This window comes from Lissotriton helveticus, chromosome 8 (assembly GCF_964261635.1).
Source record: "Lissotriton helveticus chromosome 8, aLisHel1.1, whole genome shotgun sequence".
Classification (NCBI taxonomy): domain Eukaryota; kingdom Metazoa; phylum Chordata; class Amphibia; order Caudata; family Salamandridae; genus Lissotriton; species Lissotriton helveticus.
Genome location: NC_136069.1, coordinates 170,503,213 through 170,525,161, shown reverse-complemented (window position 1 = coordinate 170,525,161; position 21,949 = coordinate 170,503,213). Strand labels below are relative to the sequence as shown.

Here is a 21,949-nt window from a genome sequence, read left to right as displayed (position 1 = left end):
GAGAGCAAGATGGACCGCTCTGAGTTTGAGTAGATTGATGTGATATCCTTTCTCGAAGTCTGACCATAGCCCTTGTACCTGCAGAGGGCCAATATGCGCCCCGCCAAACTTGGAGAGAGGCGTCTGTGATCAGAGTCTGCATTGGTGGGTCCCGATGAAAAGGAACTCCCTTCATCAAGTGTGTCTTCTTCATCCACCACCGGATGGAATCTCTTGCAGACTGTTGGAGATGAATTCGATCCTCCCAGCATCCCGTCCTCTGCTTCCACTGATCTTCCAGACACTGTTGTAGAGGACACATATGCAAACGTGCGTTTGGAACGATGAAGATGCACTATGCCATGGACCTCAGGAGAGAGGACACTTGCCGAACTGTCGGACGTGCAGACTGAAGGAGAAGAATACACTTCGCCTTGATGGATAACCGCCTCTCCTCCGAAGCACACACGTTTTCTTTTTCCGTGTCCAGTTGAGCACCCAGGTAGTGGATCTTCTGTGTGGGGTTCATTATGGACTTCTTGTAATTGACTTGAAGACCCACTTGCACATGAATTGGAGGCATATCGATAGATGTTCTTCCAGTAGAGATGGGGACGAACTCTTCAGAAGCCAGTCGTCTAAGTACGGATATATGAAAATCCGTCTCTTTCGAAGACAAGCCGCAACTACCGCCAGACATTTGGAAAATGTTCTGGGAGCTGATCTCAGGCCGAATGGGAGTATTGCATACTGATAGTGATGAGCAGCTACTTGAAACCTGAGAAACTTGCAATGTTTTCTGGATACCGGAATATGAAAATAAGCATCCTTCAGATCGATGGAGCACATCCAAACCCCCTGATGTAACTGGGGGAAGATCTGATGAAGAGCCAGCATTCGAAACCTCTCCTTTCGAATCAATTTGTTCAACCGTCTCAAATCCAGAATGGGTCTGAACTCCGTAGATGGAACTTTTTTCTTTACGAAAAAAAATCGAGTATAGTCCTTGACATCTCTGCTGAGATGGTACTAGTTCTATGGTCTTCTTCTTCAGAAGGATGTTCGCTTCCTGTTGTAAACGCTTTACATTCCACTGTAACCTCTTTAGAGGACGCATGACAAGGGGTGGCTTCTTGAATCTCAAAAGGTACCCGTTCTGAATGATACCCAGCACCCATCTGTCCTTTGTGATCTGTTTCCACTCGTCCAGAAAACACACACTTCCTCCAACCGGAGTGGCACACGGTTGTGGAGGAAGCCTCCGTTCATTGTTTTTGAGGCTGTTTGGTAGCGGATGACTGCTGCCTATTTCCATTGCCTCTGCCTCACCCAGGTCGCCGCTGTTGGAATTGCGACCTCTGTTGATTCTGGCATTGGTTTTGCGAGGACCAATTCGTCTGTTGGCTCCTCTGCTGGAAAGATCTCTTGTCAAATGTGCTCAAATCATCTACAGGAGGCCCTCTGGAAGGCGGAGGAGATGATATAGTGGGAGAATAGTCTCTATATGAAGACCTTGAAGAAGACGAAGATGACGTAGAAGATGGTGAAGGGGTTCTACGCCGTCTCTGAGGAGTTGCCGATCGCTGCCTCCTACGCTCCCTTGAACGTGATCTCTCTCTCACTGGGGATTTCGAGCGTGATCTTCTATGCAGCTCCGTCTGAGGGACCGGAGCCCTCATTCCTATCAGTCCTGCATCTGGACGCATCTTCCAATGTCTCAGGCTTTCCAGCCACCTCGGTGACATGTTAAGAGGCCGTTCTGCACGTTCAGGTGAAGCCTCAGGTGAAACCTGCACAATATGCAGCCCTGCAGAAGACTTGGAGGCTCTGGAGACTACACTGTGCTCAGGGTTCGATGAGCCAGATGGAGTCCGTTGTCTGGGCACCAATTGTCTGTCATCTGACACCTGCCCTGAGGTTGAGCCAGAATGCGCCACCAGAGAGGAGTCCTGATGCACTGTCTCTTGACCCGCCACAGACCTGTCGTCTTGCTGACCCTGTAGTGAAGACGCCACTAAAAGTTGTGGGCTTATGTTGGACCTGGAGTTACCAATCTACATAGGGTAGCTTGGCACAAAGTAGGTAGGCTTATCCCAAAGGTACATGTGTTAAGTTTGCGTCACACCCTTCAGTAACATAACGTCCATCCACTCAAAAATGACACTACACCTTAATTTTTTATAAAAGTAGAAAAGCTTTATCTTTCCTTAAGTTAGTTTCGTTGTTGCACGTATTCTAATAAATCAGCATTTAGACTACTTTCCAGTTACACTTATTTTTGGGAACATATGAGAGAACTTGGGTACAAGATTCAAAAACAATTCTTCCCTTTTGTTCAGATTATGATGTTGTGAATCAGGTATATTCTTTAAATCAGTACATTTCCTAATAGGAGAAGTTAGACTCTGATGTTATTTCAAGGCATTAATTCTCTGAAAAGAAAGAATTCTATCAGCTATCTGTCTAGCATGCTAATTGTAGATTTAAGACTGAACAATCTCTACATGTTCATCTGAGGTCAAATATCAATTTCCCCTTAAAATCGAGCTTCTGAACTTCCCAGAAGGGATTCACCTCCCCCTCTTAAAGGGGCAAACTCTTATTTAGTCAATCACTGGGAAGAGGAGCTTGTCTCCTCGATGAATAGTGACTTTTCGTTCCTCCCAGTATAAGCTCTAGTCTCAAATTAGCCTAGGACCCCCTGGTAAGGCTCCTGAGTTTCCAGTTCAGTTCGTTTCCCCCCTCCGGTTTTCCTGCAAGTCTTCCAATTTCAGCCGGAGAGGGAGGGAAGAAAAAGGCTGACCACCACTTGGCTCAACCGAGGACCCACGAGCACTGTCTGGCCTTTTGCAAGCCCAATTCTCCACCTTACTTGATACCAGCGACAGCAACCGAAGGTCCGGTGAACTCAGGCAGGCAGGCGGTGACTCCGAAAGTCCACATCAGACGTTCTCCTCAGCTGGGCGGGCCCCTTTGCGGCTGGCACATGGAAGGGGATTGCCACGGTCTCCGTCGTCCAAGCTGACTTCTGGAGTCCCCTCCCTTCCGCTCGCTGTGAGGCGAAGAACCTCCCCTCAGTCGTCCTCCTACGGGTTCGTCCCGCCTTCCTGCGCTCTTCCTCGATAGCGCGGAGCGGGACCTCACTCGCCTACGCTTCCGCCCTTCTCCCGGAGCACAAGACAACCTTCCCCTCTGTCCGCTCCTCCACAGCGGAATGAGCACTCCAGCGGTAGGCGCCTTCCCCACACTTGCCAAACCTGTAAACCAGACTCCAGCGGGTCCGGCACCCGACAGCACCACTTCACCGCAGGGGCAAAGTCAGCCCGCGGCAACACCGCCAGGTACGCCAGTTGGGGGAAGAAAACTCCGTGTTGGCGGGCAAGCTCCGGGGAGGGATGTCAGGATGAAAGGGGTCTGGGTTTCCGACAGCTCCTGAGGCGATTCGAACAAGGTCAAGGGGATAATGAAAGAAGTAAAGTCCGCTTCCCCTTCGTACATTGACTTCCTGACACCCTAACACTTGTCCAGATCTTCCCGCAGTGGCATTAATGGATGAAAGAAGCGTTGTCTTCCCGTGGAGGTCAGCAGGGCTAGATCCACTGCCAGGGGGTAATGTCAATTGCGGGGGGTTGCAGCCCCAAGGGGTAGTCAATCCCTCCCACATTGCACTAACCTCCCTTCACAATAGTCTAAACTCCTCACTGCACTCCCACTCCAATCCTTCCACTCACTCTCTCTCTCTCCAAAATGGCCGCCCTAGTACTGACCCTTTTATAGGCTACCCTCAAGCTTCCAGAACCAGCTGGAAGGTGCTAGAGCATTCCTATGTTGTCCTATGGGCCTTTCTCCTGAGGTGTCCGTTATGGCAGTTACTGTCCACCAGTTTAGGCATCTAGGCTTTACCTCAGAAAAGGAGGGATTTCTGGGTCTGTGAGGAAACATGGGGTCAAGGAGCACCTAACCCCCAGGTCAACGACAAAAATTCCCAGTGGACATAAAAATGTGAAAGGTTATGAGGGGCAAAAAGGGGACAAAATAAATAATGACAGGAGGGACCATCCAACGGGCGGACAGGTCTAACACGCGCCCCCCCAGCTGAAAGTGGGGAGAACTACCCAACCCCTTGGGAGTCCTCATCACTAAGGTGGAAATACCTAGAGAGACCGTCTGCATTGGCGTGGTCCACACCAGGCCGATGTTTCACCCGGAAGTCCATTCCCTGTAGGGAGATGGACCATCTCAACAGCTTGGGATTCTCCCCCTTCATCTGCATCAGCCAACGAAGGGGTCCGGTGGTCGGTCTGAACCAGGAAATGCGAGCCAAACAGGTATGGCCGCAACTTCGTCTGAGCCCATACCACTGCAAAAGCTTCCCGCTCAATTGCACTCCACTTCTGTTCCCGGGGAAGCAGTCTCCTAGACAGGAAGACAACTGGTTGATCCAGACCCTCTTCATTGATTTGCGATAACACTGCCCCAATGCCATGCTCTGATCCGTCTGTCTGGACAATGAACTCCTTGGAGAAATCTGGGGCCCTTAGGACCGGTGCCGCACACATTGCTTGTTTCAGCTTCTCGAAGGCTTGCTGACAAGCCTCTGTCCAGACTACCCGTTGAGGTTGTTTCTTGCATGTGAGCTCTGTGAGGGGCGCTACAATAGTGCCATACCCCTTCACAAAGCGACGGTAGTAACCTGTGAGGCCCAGGAAAGCTCGGACCTCAGTTTGGGTCTTGGGGGGCTCCCAGGCCATGATTGCCTCAATCTTTGCCTGGAGGGGCTGCACTGCTCCCCTTCCCACCAAGTGGCCTAGGTACACAACCGACCCCTGCCCTATCTGACATTTACTGGCCTTGATTGTCAGGCCAGCCTGTTTCAGGGCCTGGAGAACAGCTTGCAAGTGACACAAATGGTCCTCCCAACTGCTGCTGAAGACGGCAATGTCATCCAGATAAGCAGCGGAGAAAGACTCCATTCCAGAGAGGACCTGGTTCACCAGCCGCTGAAAAGTGGCAGTGGCGTTCTTGAGCCCAAAGGGCATCACACATAACTGGTAGTGACCCTCAGGCGTGGAGAAGGCTGACCTTTCCTTTGCTCCATCTGTAAGGGAGATCTGCCAGTACCCCAAAGTGAGGTCAAAGGTACTTAAGTATTGGGCAGCTCCTAGCCGGTCAAGGAGTTCATCCGCCCTTGGGATCGGATGCGCATCAGTCTTAGTTACTGAGTTTAGTCCCCGGTAATTCACACAGAACCTCAGTTCTGGAGTGGTGCCCGGTGGAGCAGCTTTTGGTATTAGAACCACCGGACTGGACCAGGGGCTACTGGAAGGTTCAATGACTCCTAGCTCCAGCATCTTGGTAACCTCACCGTGGATGCTGGCCTTCACCTTGTCTGACAGCCGGTAGGTCTTAGACTTCACTGGTGGGCTGTCTCCTGTGTCCACGTCATGGGTACACAGGTGGGTCCTTCCCGGGACAAGGGAGAACAACGAGGAGTACTGCTCCAAGACCTGGCAGCAGTCCCCTCGCTGCTCAGGAGTTAGGGATGGGGAGAGTATCACTCCTTCCACCGACCCATCCTTTTCTTGAGACGAAAAGAGATCAGGGAGAGGCTCGCTTTCTGCTTCCTCTGCACCATCAGTCACCATCATCAAGATGACCTCGGGCCTCTCATGGTGGGGTTTGAAGCGGTTGGCATGTAGCACCCGTAGGGGCTGTCGAGGGGTCTTAAGATCCACCAGATAGGTGGCCTTACCCTTCTTCTCCAACACCTCAAAGGGGCCTGTCCAACGATCCTGGAGGGCACTTAGCTCTCCAGGCTCCATCACCCACACTTTCTGACCAGGCTCCAACTCCACCGGGTGAGCGTTGTGGTCATACCACTCCTTCATCACTGCTTGGCTGGCTTCCAAGTTGTCAGAAGCTTGCTTCCACAACTTTGCCATTTGGCTCCGGAAGGCCAGCATGTAGCTCACCACATCCTGGGGAGGCTTTCTGGGAGACTTTTCCCATCCATCCTTCACCAGGCTGAGAGGTCCACGCACAGGGTGCCCGTACAGTAGCTCAAAGGGGCTAAAGCCCACTCCCTTCTGCGGCACTTCCCTGTAGGAGAATAGCAAACAGGGCAGGAGGACGTCCCATTTCCTCCGCAGGCTTTCAGGCAGACTTCTTATCATGCCTTTCAAGGTCTTGTTGAACCTTTCTACCAGTCCGTTGGACTGGGGGTGGTAGGGAGTGGTGAACCGGTAGGTCACTCCACACTCCTTCCACATTGCCCGCATATATGCTGACATGAAGTTGGTCCCCCTGTCAGACACAACTTCTTTGGGGAAACCCACTCGGGTAAAGATCCCCATCAGGGCCCTAGCCACTACAGGTGCAGTGACAGTCCTCAGAGGAATTGCCTCTGGGTACCGTGTGGCATGATCCACCAAAACCAGGATAAACCTGTGACCAGCTGAAGTAGGTGGATCCAATGGCCCCACAATGTCGATGCCCACCCTTTCAAAGGGGGTGCTAACGACAGGAAGTGGTTCCAGGGGAGCTTTCAGCTTCACCCCTGTTTTCCCACTGGCTTGGCAGGATACACATGTCCGGCAGTATGTGTCGGATGCCACTTTCATCTGAGGCCAGTAAAAGTGGGGGACGAGCCGGGCAAAGGTCTTGTCCTGTCCTAAGTGTCCTGCCAAGGGAATCTCATGAGCCAATTCTAAAAGAAAGGCTCTGTACCGTTGAGGGACTACCAGGGCCCGTGATGAACCGGGCAAAGGTACCTTTGGTTCACTGTAGAGGAGTCCGTCCTCCCAGTAAATATGGTAGTTCCCTGCAACGTTCCCTGCTGCCTGGGCTTCGGCCTGTCGCCTCAGTTCCTCAAGGGTAGGGCACTCCTTCTGGCCCTTACTAAACTCCTCCCTGGTAGGCCCTCCTTCCACATGCCACTCAGCAGGGATAGGTAAGTCCTCCAGAGAGACTACTTCCCCCTCCATGGACTCCTGGTCCACCCCCGCAGGTGGCCGATCTGTCTCATGGGACGTGGAAGCAGGCTTCTCCTGTCCTCGGTTCTTTCCCTTTTTGGCAGCTGGCTGGGCCATTGTTCCAGGCTCCAGCCCATGCGAACTCCCCCTCCCGGTAGTCGCGGACCTTGTGCTTGCACAGGCCCAGTCAGGTGTACCCAGCATCTCCGAATGAGTCCGGTATTCCACCTCCTTCCAAGCATTGTGCTCCATGTCATTTCCCAACAGACAATCGACTGGCACGGCAGGGCTTACGGCAACTCGAAGTGAACCTGCAACCCCTTCCCACTCAAAGGGAACCTCGGCCACAGGGTAGTGGCCCAATCTGCCGTCAGCCATCGCGGCGGGGTGGAGTACATGTGGAATCACCTGCTCTGAAGACACCAGTTGACTCCTTACCATAGTCATACTGGCTCCTGTGTCTCTCAGAGCCTCCCCTCTTTGGCCATTGATGGTGACCCATTGCCCATACTTTACAGTATTTGGGGGCACCTGGATCTTAGAAACCATCTCCCGACCTCCCAGGGACACTAAGGTGACACCCGCCCACTCACCCCCCTTATCTAAGGGCAACTCCTCCCCGAGCACTACACTAGCGACTCCCGGGGCTTTTCCTCCTGTGGGAGGGGGTGGTCTTTTTGGGCACTTGACATCTCCCTTATAATGTCCAACACCACCACACTCAAAGCAGTGGACAACCCTTGGCTGCTGGATTTGGCCAGGATGAGGGTTTCGGGCGGGTTAGCCTTAGGGGTGAATCCTGTTCCTTTTCCCTGGAAACTGTTTTAGGGGCCTTTTGAGAACTCCCGCTTTTTATCTCCCCCTTCCTTCTTCTGGGGGCACCCTGTCCGGCCCTTTGGGAATCCCCTCCAGTCCCCTTTGAGGACACCCGGGTACTTGCCCAGATGTCCGCCTCCTCAGCAAGCTTCCGGGGGTTGGTCAGCTTGCTGTCCACCAGGTGTTGACGCAGCTCGGGAAAGCATTTCTCGAGTAGGTGCTCCTTGAGAATAAGGTCGTACAACCCCTCGTAGTCCCTCACCTCGCTGCCTTGAATCCAACCCTCTAGTGCCTTCCTTGCGTAGTCCAAGAAATCCACCCAATTCTGTGTGCCTAATTTGTGACTACCCCTGAACCTTTGCCGGTACTTCTCTGGGGTCAGCCCAAACTTCTTGATCAGCGCCACTTTCATGGTGGGGTAGTGGGTCTGCTCTTCCTGCTCTAGGGCCAATAGTGTATCCCGTCCTGCAGGAGGCATGTACTTGTACAGGCCACCCCCCAGTGTCTTTCTAGGATCCCATGGGCTCTTAAGGAGACCTCATAGGCAGCCAGCCACTTGGCGATGTCATCCCCCGGGCTGTAGCTGGCAACTACATCCTTAGGCAGGTAGGGTCTGGGTTCCCTGGTCAGTTCCTTTGTTTCGCTGCCACCATTTGGAGAATTGGAGGGTCCTATCTGCAGGGCCTTGAGTTCTAATTCCCTAAGCTTCAACTCGTGAGCCATCCTCTGCTCCTCCCTCTCCTTTTCCAACCTGGTTAACTCCCACTTTAGCTGTCTTTTTTTCCCTCCTGTCCACTAGTTCAGCTTCGGTTAAGCTTCTTCCGGAGACACTGCTGCCCTCCCTTGAAAGGGTCCTAGGTCCTGGTAGTAGGTTCCCCATCTCAGGTTGGAACAACCAATCTACCCCTATTATCGTGTCCCGGTCCGTCCCCTCTTCCTCCTCCTTCCCCTCTCCATGTGCTGCCACCCACGCTCTCAAACTGATCTGGAGTTCCCCCTTCTTAGCACCACGCTTAAAAACACTCCCATCTTCTGGCAAAAGTCTCTAAGCTGGACTGTAGTATAGGTCTCCAGTTCCTCCAGAGCAAATTCCATTTTGCTAATGAGAGATATCGGGACAGCCACTCGGGAGGAATTGGTTCAAAGGGCAATTCGAAGCAACCTCCACCCACCACCAGGAGTAAATTTGGAAAAAGCAAAAGAACTAATTAGGAAGTCCGCCAGGAGAAAACTCCAGGTGTAGACCTATGGAGTACACTACGTTACTATAGAGTGGACGCAAACACAGTTCTCATCCCACCACTGGACACCAATTATGTTGGACCTGGAGTTACCAGTCTACATAGGGTAGCTTGGCACAAAGTAGGTAGGCTTTATCCCAAAGGTACATGTGTTAAGTTTGCGTCACACCCTTCAGTAACATAACGTCCATCCACTCAAAAATGATACTACACCTTAATTTTTATAAAAGTAGAAAAGCTTTATCTTTCCTTAAGTTAGTTTCGTTGTTGCACGTATTCTAATAAATCAGCATTTAGACTACTTTCCAGTTACACTTATTTTTGGGAACATATGAGAGAACTTGGGTACAAGATTCAAAAACAATTCTTCCCTTGTGTTCAGATTATGATGTTGTGAATCAGGTATATTCTTTAAATCAGTACATTTCCTAATAGGAGAAGTTAGACTCTGATGTTATTTCAAGGCATTAATTCTCTGAAAAGAAAGAATTCTATCAGCTATCTGTCTAGCACGCTAATTGTAGATTTAAGACTGAACAATCTCTACATGTTCATCTGAGGTCAAATATCAATTTCCCCTTAAAATTGAGCTTCTGAACTTCCCAGAGGGATTCACCTCCCCCTCTTAAAGGGGCAAACTCTTATTTAGTCAATCACTGGGAAGAGGAGCTTGTCTCCTCGATGAATAGTGACTTTTCGTTCCTCCCAGTATAAGCTCTAGTCTCAAATTAGCCTAGGACCCCCTGGTAAGGCTCCTGAGTTTCCAGTTACGTTTCTGTCCCCCCTCCGGTTTTCCTGCAAGTCTTCCAATTTCAGCCGGAGAGGGAGGGAAGAAAAAGGCTGACCACCACTTGGCTCAACCGAGGACCCACGAGCACTGTCTGGCCTTTTGCAAGCCCAATTCCCCACCTTACTTGATACCAGCGACAGCAACCGAAGGTCCGGTGAACTCAGGTAGGCAGGCGGTGACTCCGAAGGTCCACATCCGACGTTCTCCTCAGCTGGGCGGGCCCCTTTGCGGCTGGCACACGGAAGGGGATTGCCACGGTCTCCGTCGTCCAAGCTGACTTCTGGAGTCCCCTCCCTTTCGCTCGTTGTGATGCGAAGAACCTCCCCTCAGTCGTCCTCCTACGGGTTCGTCCCGCCTTCCTGCGCTCTTCCTCGATAGCACGGGGCGGGACCTCACTCGCCTACGCTTCCGCCCTTCTCCCGGAGCACAAGACAACTTTACCCTCTGTCCGCTCCTCCACAGCGGAATGATCACTCCAGCGGTAGGCGCCTTCCTCACACTTGCCAGACCTGTAAACCAGACTCCAGCGGGTCCGGCACCCGACAGCACCACTTCACTGCAGGGACAAAGTCAGCCCACGGCAACACCGCCAGGTACGCCAGTTGGGGGAAGAAAACTCCGTGTTGGCGGGCAAGCTCCGGGGAGTGATGTCAGGATGAAAGGGGTCTGGGTTTCCGACAGCTCCTGAGGCGATTCGAACAAGGTCAAGGGGATAATGAAAGAAGTAAAGTCCGCTTCCCCTTCGTAAATTGACTTCCTGACTTCCTGACACCCTAACACTTGTCCAGATCTTCCCGCAGTGGCATTAATGGATGAAAGAAGCGTTGTCTTCCCGTGGAGGTCAGCAGGGCTAGATCCACTGCCAGGGGGTAATGTCAATTGCGGGGGGGTTGTAGCCCCAAGGGGTAGTCAATCCCTCCCACACTGCACTAACCTCCCTTCACAATAGTCTAAACTCCTCACTGCACTCCCACTCCAATCCTTCCTCTCACTCTCTCCAAAATGGCCGCCCTAGTACTGACCCTTTTATAGGCTACCCTCAAGCTTCCAGAACCAGCTGGAAGGTGCTAGAGCATTCCTATGTTGTCCTATGGGCCTTTCTCCGGAGGTGTCCGTTATGGCAGTTACTGTCCACCATTTTAGGCATCTAGGCTTTACCTCAGAAAAGGAGGGATTTCTGGGTCTGTGAGGAAACATGGGGTCAAGGAGCACCTAACCCCCAGGTCAACGACAGAAATTCCCAGTGGACATAAAAATGTGAAAGGTTATGAGGGGCAAAAAGGGGACAAAATAAATAATGACAGGAGGGACCACCCAATGGGCGGACAGGTCTAACAGCTTATTTCTGACCTCGACAAAGACCTAAGTGAGGTCCGAGAGGCTGGTCTTGATAGTCTCGAAACAGACCTTTCATCAGGTGGGGGAGAACTAGACTCTGACACTCCATGCTTCGAGCCCGAAGCAAGTTTCGACGTCGACATACGTTGCGATGGAGACCTCGACCTTCTCTTTTTAGGTCTCGACGTCGAATTCTTCGACGCCGATCTTCCTCTCGACATCGACCTTTTCCTCGAAGACGACGTACGTCTCTCCTTCGACGTCGATCGATGACTCCCTCTTCGACGTCGACACTGGATCCTTCGAAGTCGACACTTAATCCTTCGACGTCGGACGCCTCTCTTCCCTCAACGTCGATCTCTTACGATCCTTCGACCCCCGTCGTCCTTACTGCAATCGACACCAGATGTCTCGACGTCGAAAAAGATTTCGACGGCGACTGTCGAGACGCTGAACCTTGCCTCACCGGCGAAGTCCTCGACGTCGATGGAGCCCTCTTCGACGCCGACAATGCTGACGGCGATCTGGATCTCGACGTCGAGCGCCCCTTTTTTGACGGCGACGCTCCCTGGAGTCGATGTTTCTTAGTTCTACCTTCAGGAGAAGCTGTTCTTCGACGTTTGGGTTGAGAAGATGGCATAGCAGATGATAACAAGCTCTAGGAGCCCTTCTCACCACGGCTTTCTCTCTCCAGAAGGCCCAGCAACCTCATTTTCTCCCTTTCTCTTAAAGTCCTACTAGAAAGGTTGAGGCAGTGATAACACTCTTCCACCTTATGAGAAGCTGGAAGACAAACCACACAAACAGAGTGTGGGTCCGTTTTTTGACATCATCTTCCCACAGGAAGGACATTTGTAAAATAATCCAACAGTTTAGTCAGAAAAAGGTATTAAACCACCACCAGAGTAGTATATTGTCAAAAAGACAAGAAAAAAACAACTTCTGACAGAAAAACTGCAAAAATTAGCAGAGCTCAAGTTCCAGGTTCCTCACAGAACAAGCCGGAAAAAAGAACTGACCTAACTGTCACCTGGGGTGCATGATGGGAACAGAGTTCTCCTGGAGGCCTTAAAGGCAAAGTGTGCAGATTATCTGGGGCCTTAAAGGCAGGGTGCCAGTCTGATTTTCTGTACACAGACATTTTTTCATATGCAGCCTTTTAGGCTAATAACTGTTTACAACAGGTTCTTTGATGAAAATAAAAGGTTTTCATGGTTATGAAATGCATTTTAGGCTCATGCCTGTTTATTGCATTTATATACAGCATATTTTCATGCTTCAGAACGTGTGTAAGTTTGGCTTTATTAGCCTATGTATATATGTTAGGCTGCATATTATGGTTATTATACATGTATATGTGTATAATTAGTTTAGTACTATGTACTTTTTGATATATTTAAACATATATATGTATATTGTTTATGTGTTCCAGGTTCCCGCTCATGGGCGGAGATAATTCAGTGCTTATGACTATTAATGAGTATCCCCTGGAAGAGAAGGTTGACTTACAACCATCACCATAAGGGTAGTTTGGACTGGTGCAAGGTGTTCACTAGAATAGTGAACATCATTTACCAGGCCAACTTCTCACAGCGGGAGCATCAACAAAGCAAACCGTTGATCGATTGATGGTGCCTGCTTGTGCAGGGTAGTCACTCCTTGACCACAAGGGAGATACCTCAGTCGTCTTCTTGCAAAGTAGATCGTCGAAGGTCCAGAGTTTTGTTTCAGAGTTTCAGTCAGGATAAATCTAAAGTCTTGGGACTCAGCTCCTACCTATATACCAAATTTAGGGGCTGGATTACCCGCTAGGTCCCTCTTATGGGTGGGACCCAGGAAGGGGGTGGTTAAACCTCTTACCCTTTGTCCAGTTTCGCGCCAGACCTGGGGCTGGAGTGCCCCAGCACCGGTTTGAACTGGACTATGCATGGGACACCCTGTGTGCCCCAGGCAGTGTCTCATTTCATTCAGCCCTCCCTGCCCCAATACACTATAGCCTGTCTGGGGTGGTGCTAGCGCCTCCCAAGACAGGAAGCCTATTCTCCAAGCCTCCCTCGCTGGAAGGACTCCCAGCAGCAGGAGGTCAGACTTGTGTCTGTGGCAGCAGCATCCATTTTGTGATGCTGAGGCACTGGTTAACTTTAAACGGGATTAGTAGGAACAACATGTCTTCTCCCTCTAGAAGGGTGGAATGCTACCCCCGTCGCCAGAACTGGCGAGGGGGTAGTATTCCAAAGCGTATGACACCTTACACGACATGTTTAGATAAAGCCAAACCAAAGTTAGCCATTAACAGCGAGGTTCATAATGCACTTAAGAGTTTATGGTATGGCTATATCATAGAACAGCTATAAGGACATGGTTCCGAAAGCTGCAGACAGGCTCAGCTCATGCTAGAGCACCATCTCACATAAAACCAAGCACTCTGCCTTCAGGATTGTTAAGGCCTGCCATAGGAGTGACTTATAGGTGCCTATGTGTCTATATATAAGGTTAGATATAGGAATACTATATCCAAGCAAGGGGTGATTACACGACCTTGCCCCAGCTGAGTGATCAGCCAGTTGTGTGAGTTTGGATGGCCAGTCAGGGGTGGCAAAAGATATGCTGCAGCCCCTGGTAGGCCTTGGGAGCACCTATGCCCTGGTTACCTACAGTACACTATACAGGGGCTCATAAGGTGACCCAATATCCAATTAGTTATGTACCTAAGGTACATGGAGTCCATTTTACAGAGAGAGAAGATAGCCTGGGGCCCTGATTAGCAGGATCCCAGGCCAACTAAGTCGAAAACCAGCTAAACACAAGGCAAAAAAAATCTGGGGTAACCATAGGGACCCTTCAGGTTGAGGCTGCAGACGTCGTCTTGAGGCAGGTCGGGGGATCACCAGATCCCGGGTCATGATTGCTGGGGAGACCTTCGTGTGGTGTTGGGCCACTCAAACACAGGCCGTGGGCATCCGGTGCATAATCGTGGAGTCGCCGGAATCTGGTCCTGGGGTCTTTGTTGAGCAAATACAGTGCTCACATGAGTCTGTAAGGAGAGTGAAGCGCTCACATGAGAGTCTGCAAGGCGAGTCCAGCAGCCCCCCAGAACCTCTGGGTTCTAGGGGGCTGCTGGACACACCAGTTTCTTCGCTGTAGGCAGGTCGGAGGCAGACAGGCAGGTAGGGCTGGGGCCAAAGTAGTAGTTGTCCTCGTTTTCCTGGGTCAGCACAGCTCTTCTGTTTTTTTCCTCGAATCTGAGGAGGTAATGTTCGGGTTTGCCCCTAAATATTAGTTTAGGGGCATTAACAGGGTGTGCAGGTCGGGACCAATGGTTCCCTTACTTGGGGTGGGTACACCCCCTATATTGCCACCCTCCAATGGGAGGGAACATAAGCCTCTTCCTAATTAACTGAGTTCCCCCATTTCAAGATGGAGGGGACTGAGATGTGTGCTTCACTGCACCTTCCCTACCGGGGGTGGGGTGGCAAAGGTGGGCACACATCTCTTTCTAGCTTGGTTTTCCCGTCGATTGCCCCCACCCAAAGTGGGGGCTAGAACCAGTGGGAGCCAGTTGCTGGCAGCAGCAAGAGGCAGGGAGAGCTTCCAAAAGTGGCAAGTCTTTGAAGTTTCCCCTTCCTGAACCCAAACGATCCTGGGGGAGGAGCTATCACACCTCGGCCCAGGATGGGCTGTGTGTCTAGACCCAGGGAGCGAAGGGTCACGACCCAGGCTTCCAGAAACCTGTCTGGTGGTGGCAAATGGCGGGCAGCCATTCAGGGACCACACCAGGGCTGGTTGATTTTCAGGGGGCATCTCCGAGATGCTTTTCAGTGCATTTTACATGAAAAACCACACTGGCATCAGTGAGGGTTTAATTTGATGAAAAGTTTGCTGCCAAATTTCCCAGTTTTTAGTAAAGCCATTAAGGAGCTGTGGAGTACGTAATGACCAACTCCCAGATGACTCTTTATGGCCTTACTACAGTGTCTAAGAATGGACTTAAGACACTGTAGGGCACAGGGCTCATGCCACTGTGCCCTCATCTGGGGGCTAGTGCACCCTGCTAGAGGGGTGAATTATCTAGGCCGCAGGCAGTGAGTTGCAGGAATGGCACACAGGAATTTGTGCCATGTGGACTCTTCACTTTTCTCTGCACAATACTCATCCTGCAATGGCAGAGTGTGGGTGCCAAGGTACAGGGCCTGTGGCCAGAGATGTGCCAATTGTGGGTTCAAAGGTACAGTCTTGGAAAAGAACACCAGCCCTGGGAACCTGATTAGGAGGGGCCCAGGACACACCAAGCCAAGTTGCGTCAGATGTCAGGCAAAAAGTGGGGGGTAACCGTGCAAAAAGGGGCACTTTCCTACAGTCATGTTCACACACATTTCCCTTTCATACATGCATATTTAGCAATGCCAGCCCTCAAAGATAGTCTTGAGAATAAACAAGAAACCATGCTCACATTGTGCAGCACTGTGGACAGTCCAGGTTTCTGGCAGGCCTGCAGGCAGGCATGTCCTCCATCAGACATGCAGTCTCAGAGATACTATGCAATGACAGGTCCGCACTATCTGGTAGCTCTATACAATGCCTGCCCTCTTTTGCACTCTGCCTTCCATGCATTCTCACAACATTGAAGTGAATCCTAAGCAATGTCCACTCTCTCCAATGCCACCTCAGTGGACTCAGCCAAGCCTGCTCACTACCCAAAAGCCATGAACAAAGGAAACCCTGAAGTCAGTACCAGTCTTGAATTAAGTCTTGAATGAAGAAAAAAACAACAACAAAAAAAACAATTTTCCAGCCCTGCATTGCACTGTTCTGATAACCCCGAAATATGCCTTGGAGACAGCTAGACCATCTCCTGCACTGCTGGGTCTGAGGGCAACCTTGTGCTATGACACCTCTGAACACTGCCAATTGCAGTAAACTGTGAGGCCTCTAGGCAGACTTGTACTCACAAATCCCTGTACACTGCATGCCAAGTCTACACAATGTCAGACACTTACTTATTTAATGTATCAATGACAAGGGCTCTCAGAACAGATAAACAAGACCTAAAAAGGTGTACTGAGAGAAAGCAAAGGCAACAGGTTTCTCCTTTTGGCTTTGCCAAGGTTGTTCTACATCAGCAAAAAGTCCCTACTGAATTCCCATCCTGGAGATGTGATTTAAAAACAAAATTGAAGTTAAAGCACGCTTTAAGAAAGGGGTGACCGGATAGCAAAACCCAGCTCCTGAGACTTAAAAAAACATGAAAGTCTGCTTTGGAAAGGCGCAGAGGGAAACAATATTAGAGTGGGAAAATGGAAAACACCAAGTGGCGAGACCGGGGAAGGCGGGCAGGGTCAACTGAGGCGCTGGCCCGGTAGGCAATAAGGGGTTTAAAAAAATGCAAGAGTCAAGTTTGATGGGAAGGGGCTATTCAAGTAAAATAGGAGCTTATTTATTTATTTATTTATTTAGTGCGATTTTTAGAGCGCCCAAATACCCAAGGGTGTCTCGGCGCTAACGTAGCAGAGCTCTCATATGTGGAGGAAGTGAAATTATGCTGAGAACAGCCAGGTGTTGAGTTTTTTTCTGAAATTGAGGAGTGTCGAAGCAGTTTTGATGTGGAGGGGCAGCGTGTTCCAGAGTTTGGCTGTTGCGGTAGAGAAACATCTGTCACCCCAATTTGCTCTTCTTGTACGTGGGACCCTCAGCAGATGGGCTGATGATGAGCGTAAGGTTCTTGAGTGCTCAAGCGGACAGAAGGCTTGAGGGTGGGTTTGTAAAAATAAATGTAAAAAGCCAGGCCGGGAGAGGGGAGTCAGCAGAATAGCAGGTTTGAGGGGATAGCAACATGCAGAGCATGGGGTGGGGATTTGAGGAGGGAAGCAACTCACATGGGAGAGAACAAGAAATTATAAAAGCAACAGAAACAAGAAGTAGTAAAGCCAATAGGTCTAGATTTAATGATCCAAAACATTTCATTACAGGTATCACAAATTTGGTTTACGTAACTTACATGCACACATTTTATGGGAGAGGAGTTGGCCTAATGGCTAGAGCAGTCAACCTCAAATCTGGGGAAAAGGATTAGAGTCTTAGCAATGACGCGCAACATCCTGTGATTCTGCGCAAATCACTTAACCTCCCCGTGCCTAACAAAAAAATGAATGTGTCCTCATGTAACGCAACTGGTGCTCATGTAAAGCGCTCTGATAAGATAGCACTATATAAAACTCAGGAAAAAAAGAAAACTATTTGTCACTTTAAAGTCTCTCATTCTGGCTTCAACAATGCTATGATAAAAAAGTATCACGAAAAAATGCTGTCTTCTGCATAGAATGCTTAGAGGAGATAAATAACTGATTATGATAGTGATGATTGACTGTCCTTTTCAGAAGTAAAATAGCTCTGATGTAAAATAGTTCCTCGTGCATACAAGTGGAAGCACTTTTTGGATGGCAGAATGATAAACAATAGAATTGTGTAACAGAGTAATGCATCTAATACACTCCAAGATTGAGACAAAACACCAGAAGATAAAAGAAAGTAATGCAAAAAAAATTGTGAAAAGCAAGATAACCAATGGCAAAGCAATGGGATGGCCCTAACCCCACTGTTGGTATTGTCCACAATAGGTCTTATACAACTGATAGTTAAAAGCTGTCTGTAGGTGAGACCTAACAATCTCAAGGAAGAGTAAATGTGGAATGAACATGATTGATGATATTTGACCCCATCATTACTTTCGATCAAACTTGTAGATGTCAGAGCTTACGCTGTCAACACATCCTTTGGATGTCAATGAATCATACTATTGTCACATCTTACCAGGTTATTCCCCAACTACATATGCAGAAAACATTTGCCCATCTTACCATGTTAAAATAATGCTTTGTTTTAATGCCTTTTGTGAGGTCCCATATGAAGACATTTCCATCGTGACCTGCAGATAACATAATTCTTGAATCAAATGGATGTGGCTCCAAAACAAATACTTCATCTTCATGTCCCTGCAATAAACACTACATTATTAGCAGGCACTCATTTACAACCCCCGTATCAATTTTAAAATGAATTTTCTTGTTACTAATCCAGATGAAAGTCACTTACCTGAATCGCTAGCTCTCCTTAATAGTCAAATGCATGGCTGTTAAATTCACCAACTGAATTAACTGACATGAAACATCAAATCCTGCAAACTGCCTTGCCTCAAAATATTTAAAATCCTCCTGCACGGAGATGGCTAAATCAGCTACCCATTTCCAACAATTCAAACAACATACTCAGGGTTTTGTCTGGATCACTGAAACTTTAAGCTAACAAAGACATTGATCCAATTAAAGAGAATGAAGAGACATTAATGGAAGGGGACAAACATGAGTGTCTTACAACATTACCACTGAACATCAAGTACAAGCCCACAAATGATACAAAGAAGCAGCCCCCCCTCCCTCTTCCTCACAACTAAGTAACTTCTATAGATCTGAATTCCAAATGGCATCACAACAAACCAATGCACTTTCCCATATGAAGATTAACCATGATAATCAAAGTCACAATTCAGATTTTGCTACAGAGCAACAAGACATTGAACTAAGTTCTGGCTTTACAAAACAAGCATTTGCAATGCAATAAGTCTCTCATTCACATGATTTTGAGCTATTGGCATTGTAAATGACAATGCCTTCTATTTATGTTTTGGGTTTTAAAACATAAATACAAGGCATTGTTATTTACTATGCTAATAGCTTAAAAAATACAATGAACCTCACCATCTATAACAACAGAAAGAGCGCTTTACATATATCAGGTCAAAGAGCAAACACCCCGACTGGCGCAGATGAAAGCACCTCAGAATACTGAACGGACAGCAACTTCACCTGAAAGCAGACCATCTTGACCCTAGCTTTTCTCAATTGTTGTTTTTGGGGACAGGAAAGCAGTCTGCCCTACTGAAGGAGGCAGCACCGCTTGCGAGCTAGACTGAGTGGTCACATATAGTATGCTCCCTGCTAACACTTGGCCTGGCATTTTTAAGATGGTTTACTTACATGTGCAGCTAAGTTGGCGTAGAGCGGTACAATGCCCAGCTCTGTCTGCTTGGGGGACGTGTAAGCGCCTGCACCAGACATCTGTGAGAGCCTCAAATATGCAAAAAGCCTGTTGAGAGATTGCACTCCATAAGGGGAGCAAAGGGGCTCCTGTGTGAGGAATACAAGAGTTCTTACGACAACATAGGCAAAAACAGACGGCTCTACACTACACGGTGCGTGAAACGAAAATAACAAATCAACATCTGGCTCTACAGCGCAGAGGTGCTGCGCCTCACTAGGCAAAGACTTAATTTTGTTTAATCTTCTGAGCATGAACCACGCCAGTTAAGACAGCTGCGTGCCTCTGAGAATTACACGTACACACACACACGCGCGCCTCCTAGCGTGTGCATGCTCTTCACATTATTTTATACTTTGTGCCCGACTGGGCGCACCATGGCACAGAGAGCAGGGAACATGCTTCGACATAGGTACCTATTCACTGCACCATGGTGGGAATTTAAGCACTTCGCCCCCTGGTCAGCTTTACATCAAACACTATATAATTCCAGGGTGAAGGTTGGCTCAGGCTGTCATGGCCAAAACCGTGAGTACACGCCAAAACTGCTGGGTGACCACACACTGCATGTGCAGTACCTCCCACTCCGGAAGCACTGCTCTGAATTGAGAGATAGTGCTTAAAGCCCCATCGCAACATACGAGTTTTTCATGTTATTGAACGCATCAAGTGCCGATGACAAGGCGCTATACAAGAAGATAAGGCGTCGCTGACACACGTCCTGGTTTATGGCAGCTCCACAGAGAAGAGACAGACCGCCCCCTTGCAAGATGTGTGTGAACAATGGGGTCTCCACAGCCTACCAGCGAGCTCAGACACTCATTAAAACCCACAGGGCGTTTTCATGCAAAGCAGGCGGCAGCGGCCACAGAACAGAGAGCTATCATTGCAGGACCTGTTTTTAGGATGAGGGCGTCTCCCCACCAGCTAGCTAAAAGCGCTTGAAAAAACATAAAAACGAAATCATACAGATTGGAGAGACTCACACACGATCACCATTCCCCCCACCACACACCCCCTCCTCCTGCCCCAAGACCGCTGCTTCAGGAACAAAACCTAAGTTTTTGCCACTGAAAGGGGAAGGTTTTGTGTGTTGCAACTGGAAGAACCGTGTGTCAAGCAGGGCCCTTTCTAGGAGGCACAGGCCTGTGTGGCACAGCGAGAGGTAGGAAAGAGATTAATAAAGTAGAAGGAGGCAAAGAAGAGAATGGTGAAGAGAGTAAGGGGATGAGGGGCGGGCTAGAGAAAGATGAGAGAAAAGAAAGACTGCGGGTGGGGGAGGCAACAAAGAGGAACAAGCATTACAGGTACTCTATTAAATAAATAAGTCAGGTATTGAAAAACTCACCGCCGCAGCCCGGACAGGAATCCAGGCATCCTGTGTTGGGACGGGGCCGCAAAAAAAGACAGGAAGCAGACGGGAGCCTACCCCGCGCTTTTGTGCCCGTGAAGCCAGCCGTAAGATTTGCGTGTGAGCTAGCGGGGCTCCCGTGCTCGTGGAGAGCCCCGCCTGTTGCCGAGACTGACCCGCTCGCTGACGAGGGAGAGAGGGACACGCGGAAAGAGCCCGGTGGGGGGGGGGGGGGGGGGGGAGAAGGAGGAGTGAGTGAGTGAGTGAGTGAGTGAGTGAGTGAGTGAGGGAGTGAGGGAGTGTGTGTGTGTGTGTGTGTGTGTGTGTGCGTGCGTGCGTGTGTGTATATATATATATATATATATATTCATTGTAAATGTAAATGAGCTTATATAGCGCACAGCTACCCGCAGTGGGTTTCCCGGCGCTTGCTTAGGGAACCCTTCCTGGTATTCCCCTGTGAGATAGCAGGGTATCCACAAGGTGAAAGTCAGGCATCCCGCCGCGAGGGGCCGTTGTGGAGATTAAGCAAGCTATTGCCCAGAGTCGCAGAGTGTGAACCCGTGAGTCGAGGAGGTACCGGGGCGAGAATTATCGAGTCCGTGGAATTTTTAGCCCAAGACCCCACCGAGGCGGGGAATTGAACCCTGGTCCAGGACCGATCTCAGCTTCCGGGTCTGCTGCCTCTAACCCCTGAGCCACACTTCTCATTGTGACTGGGAACAGCATGCCGGAATCAGAGCGCGTGTTCACGCGCGCAACCTGATCCGATTCCGGCATGCTGCTCGTGCCCATCTCTTGTCTCCTTGTAAGCAGAGCCGCCCACTATAGGTCTCGCTGCGTCTATCGCAGGTGCGAGACCTAAAAAAGCATCAGTGAGGCAACTCACTACATAGAAGAGCCCTACAACACCGACAATTTAACTTTTGACTAAATTCACCAGATCATACTACAAGAAACATGAGACCATGACCTTTGGGAACTGCACAGCCACAAGAAAACCTAATACAAAACCTAACATTTGAGATCCACACTGGACTATCCAAGGTTTCCTGGATCAAAGCAGGAAACCTCAAGGAAGAGAGCTGCTCTTGACAAAGGGCAACTTCGACTCAAAGAACAGAAAACAAGCACCAGTATCAGCATGGATGCCTTGGAACAGAGGAATACCAGGACAATCCCGCCAGTACCACACAACTTCCTACAAACGTAGTAATGCTCACATCCTTCTTAACAAAAAATATCATAGGTTCGGCTATCCACCGCAATCCACCACTGGTAACCAAACTCAGAATTCAATATTACTTGGACAGTCAGAGCAACCAGAATCCAGGGCTCTAGCCACTGCGGAGCGGGGCAGCAAGGACCCGGT

At 49.5% G+C, this 21,949-nt stretch overlaps 1 protein-coding gene across 4 annotated transcripts in view; it reads right to left on the bottom strand.

The window, feature by feature from the left end:
• BRWD1 (bromodomain and WD repeat domain containing 1) overlaps positions 1–21,949 on the bottom strand; it is a 2,464,655-nt gene that overhangs the window by 1,758,794 nt on the left and 683,912 nt on the right. For all 4 annotated transcript variants that reach the window (XM_078656838.1, XM_078656840.1, XM_078656841.1 and 1 more), the window contains one exon: positions 17,990–18,124. In XM_078656838.1, coding sequence (XP_078512964.1) covers positions 17,990–18,124 — 135 coding nt within the window. The remainder of the gene's footprint in view (positions 1–17,989; positions 18,125–21,949) is intronic.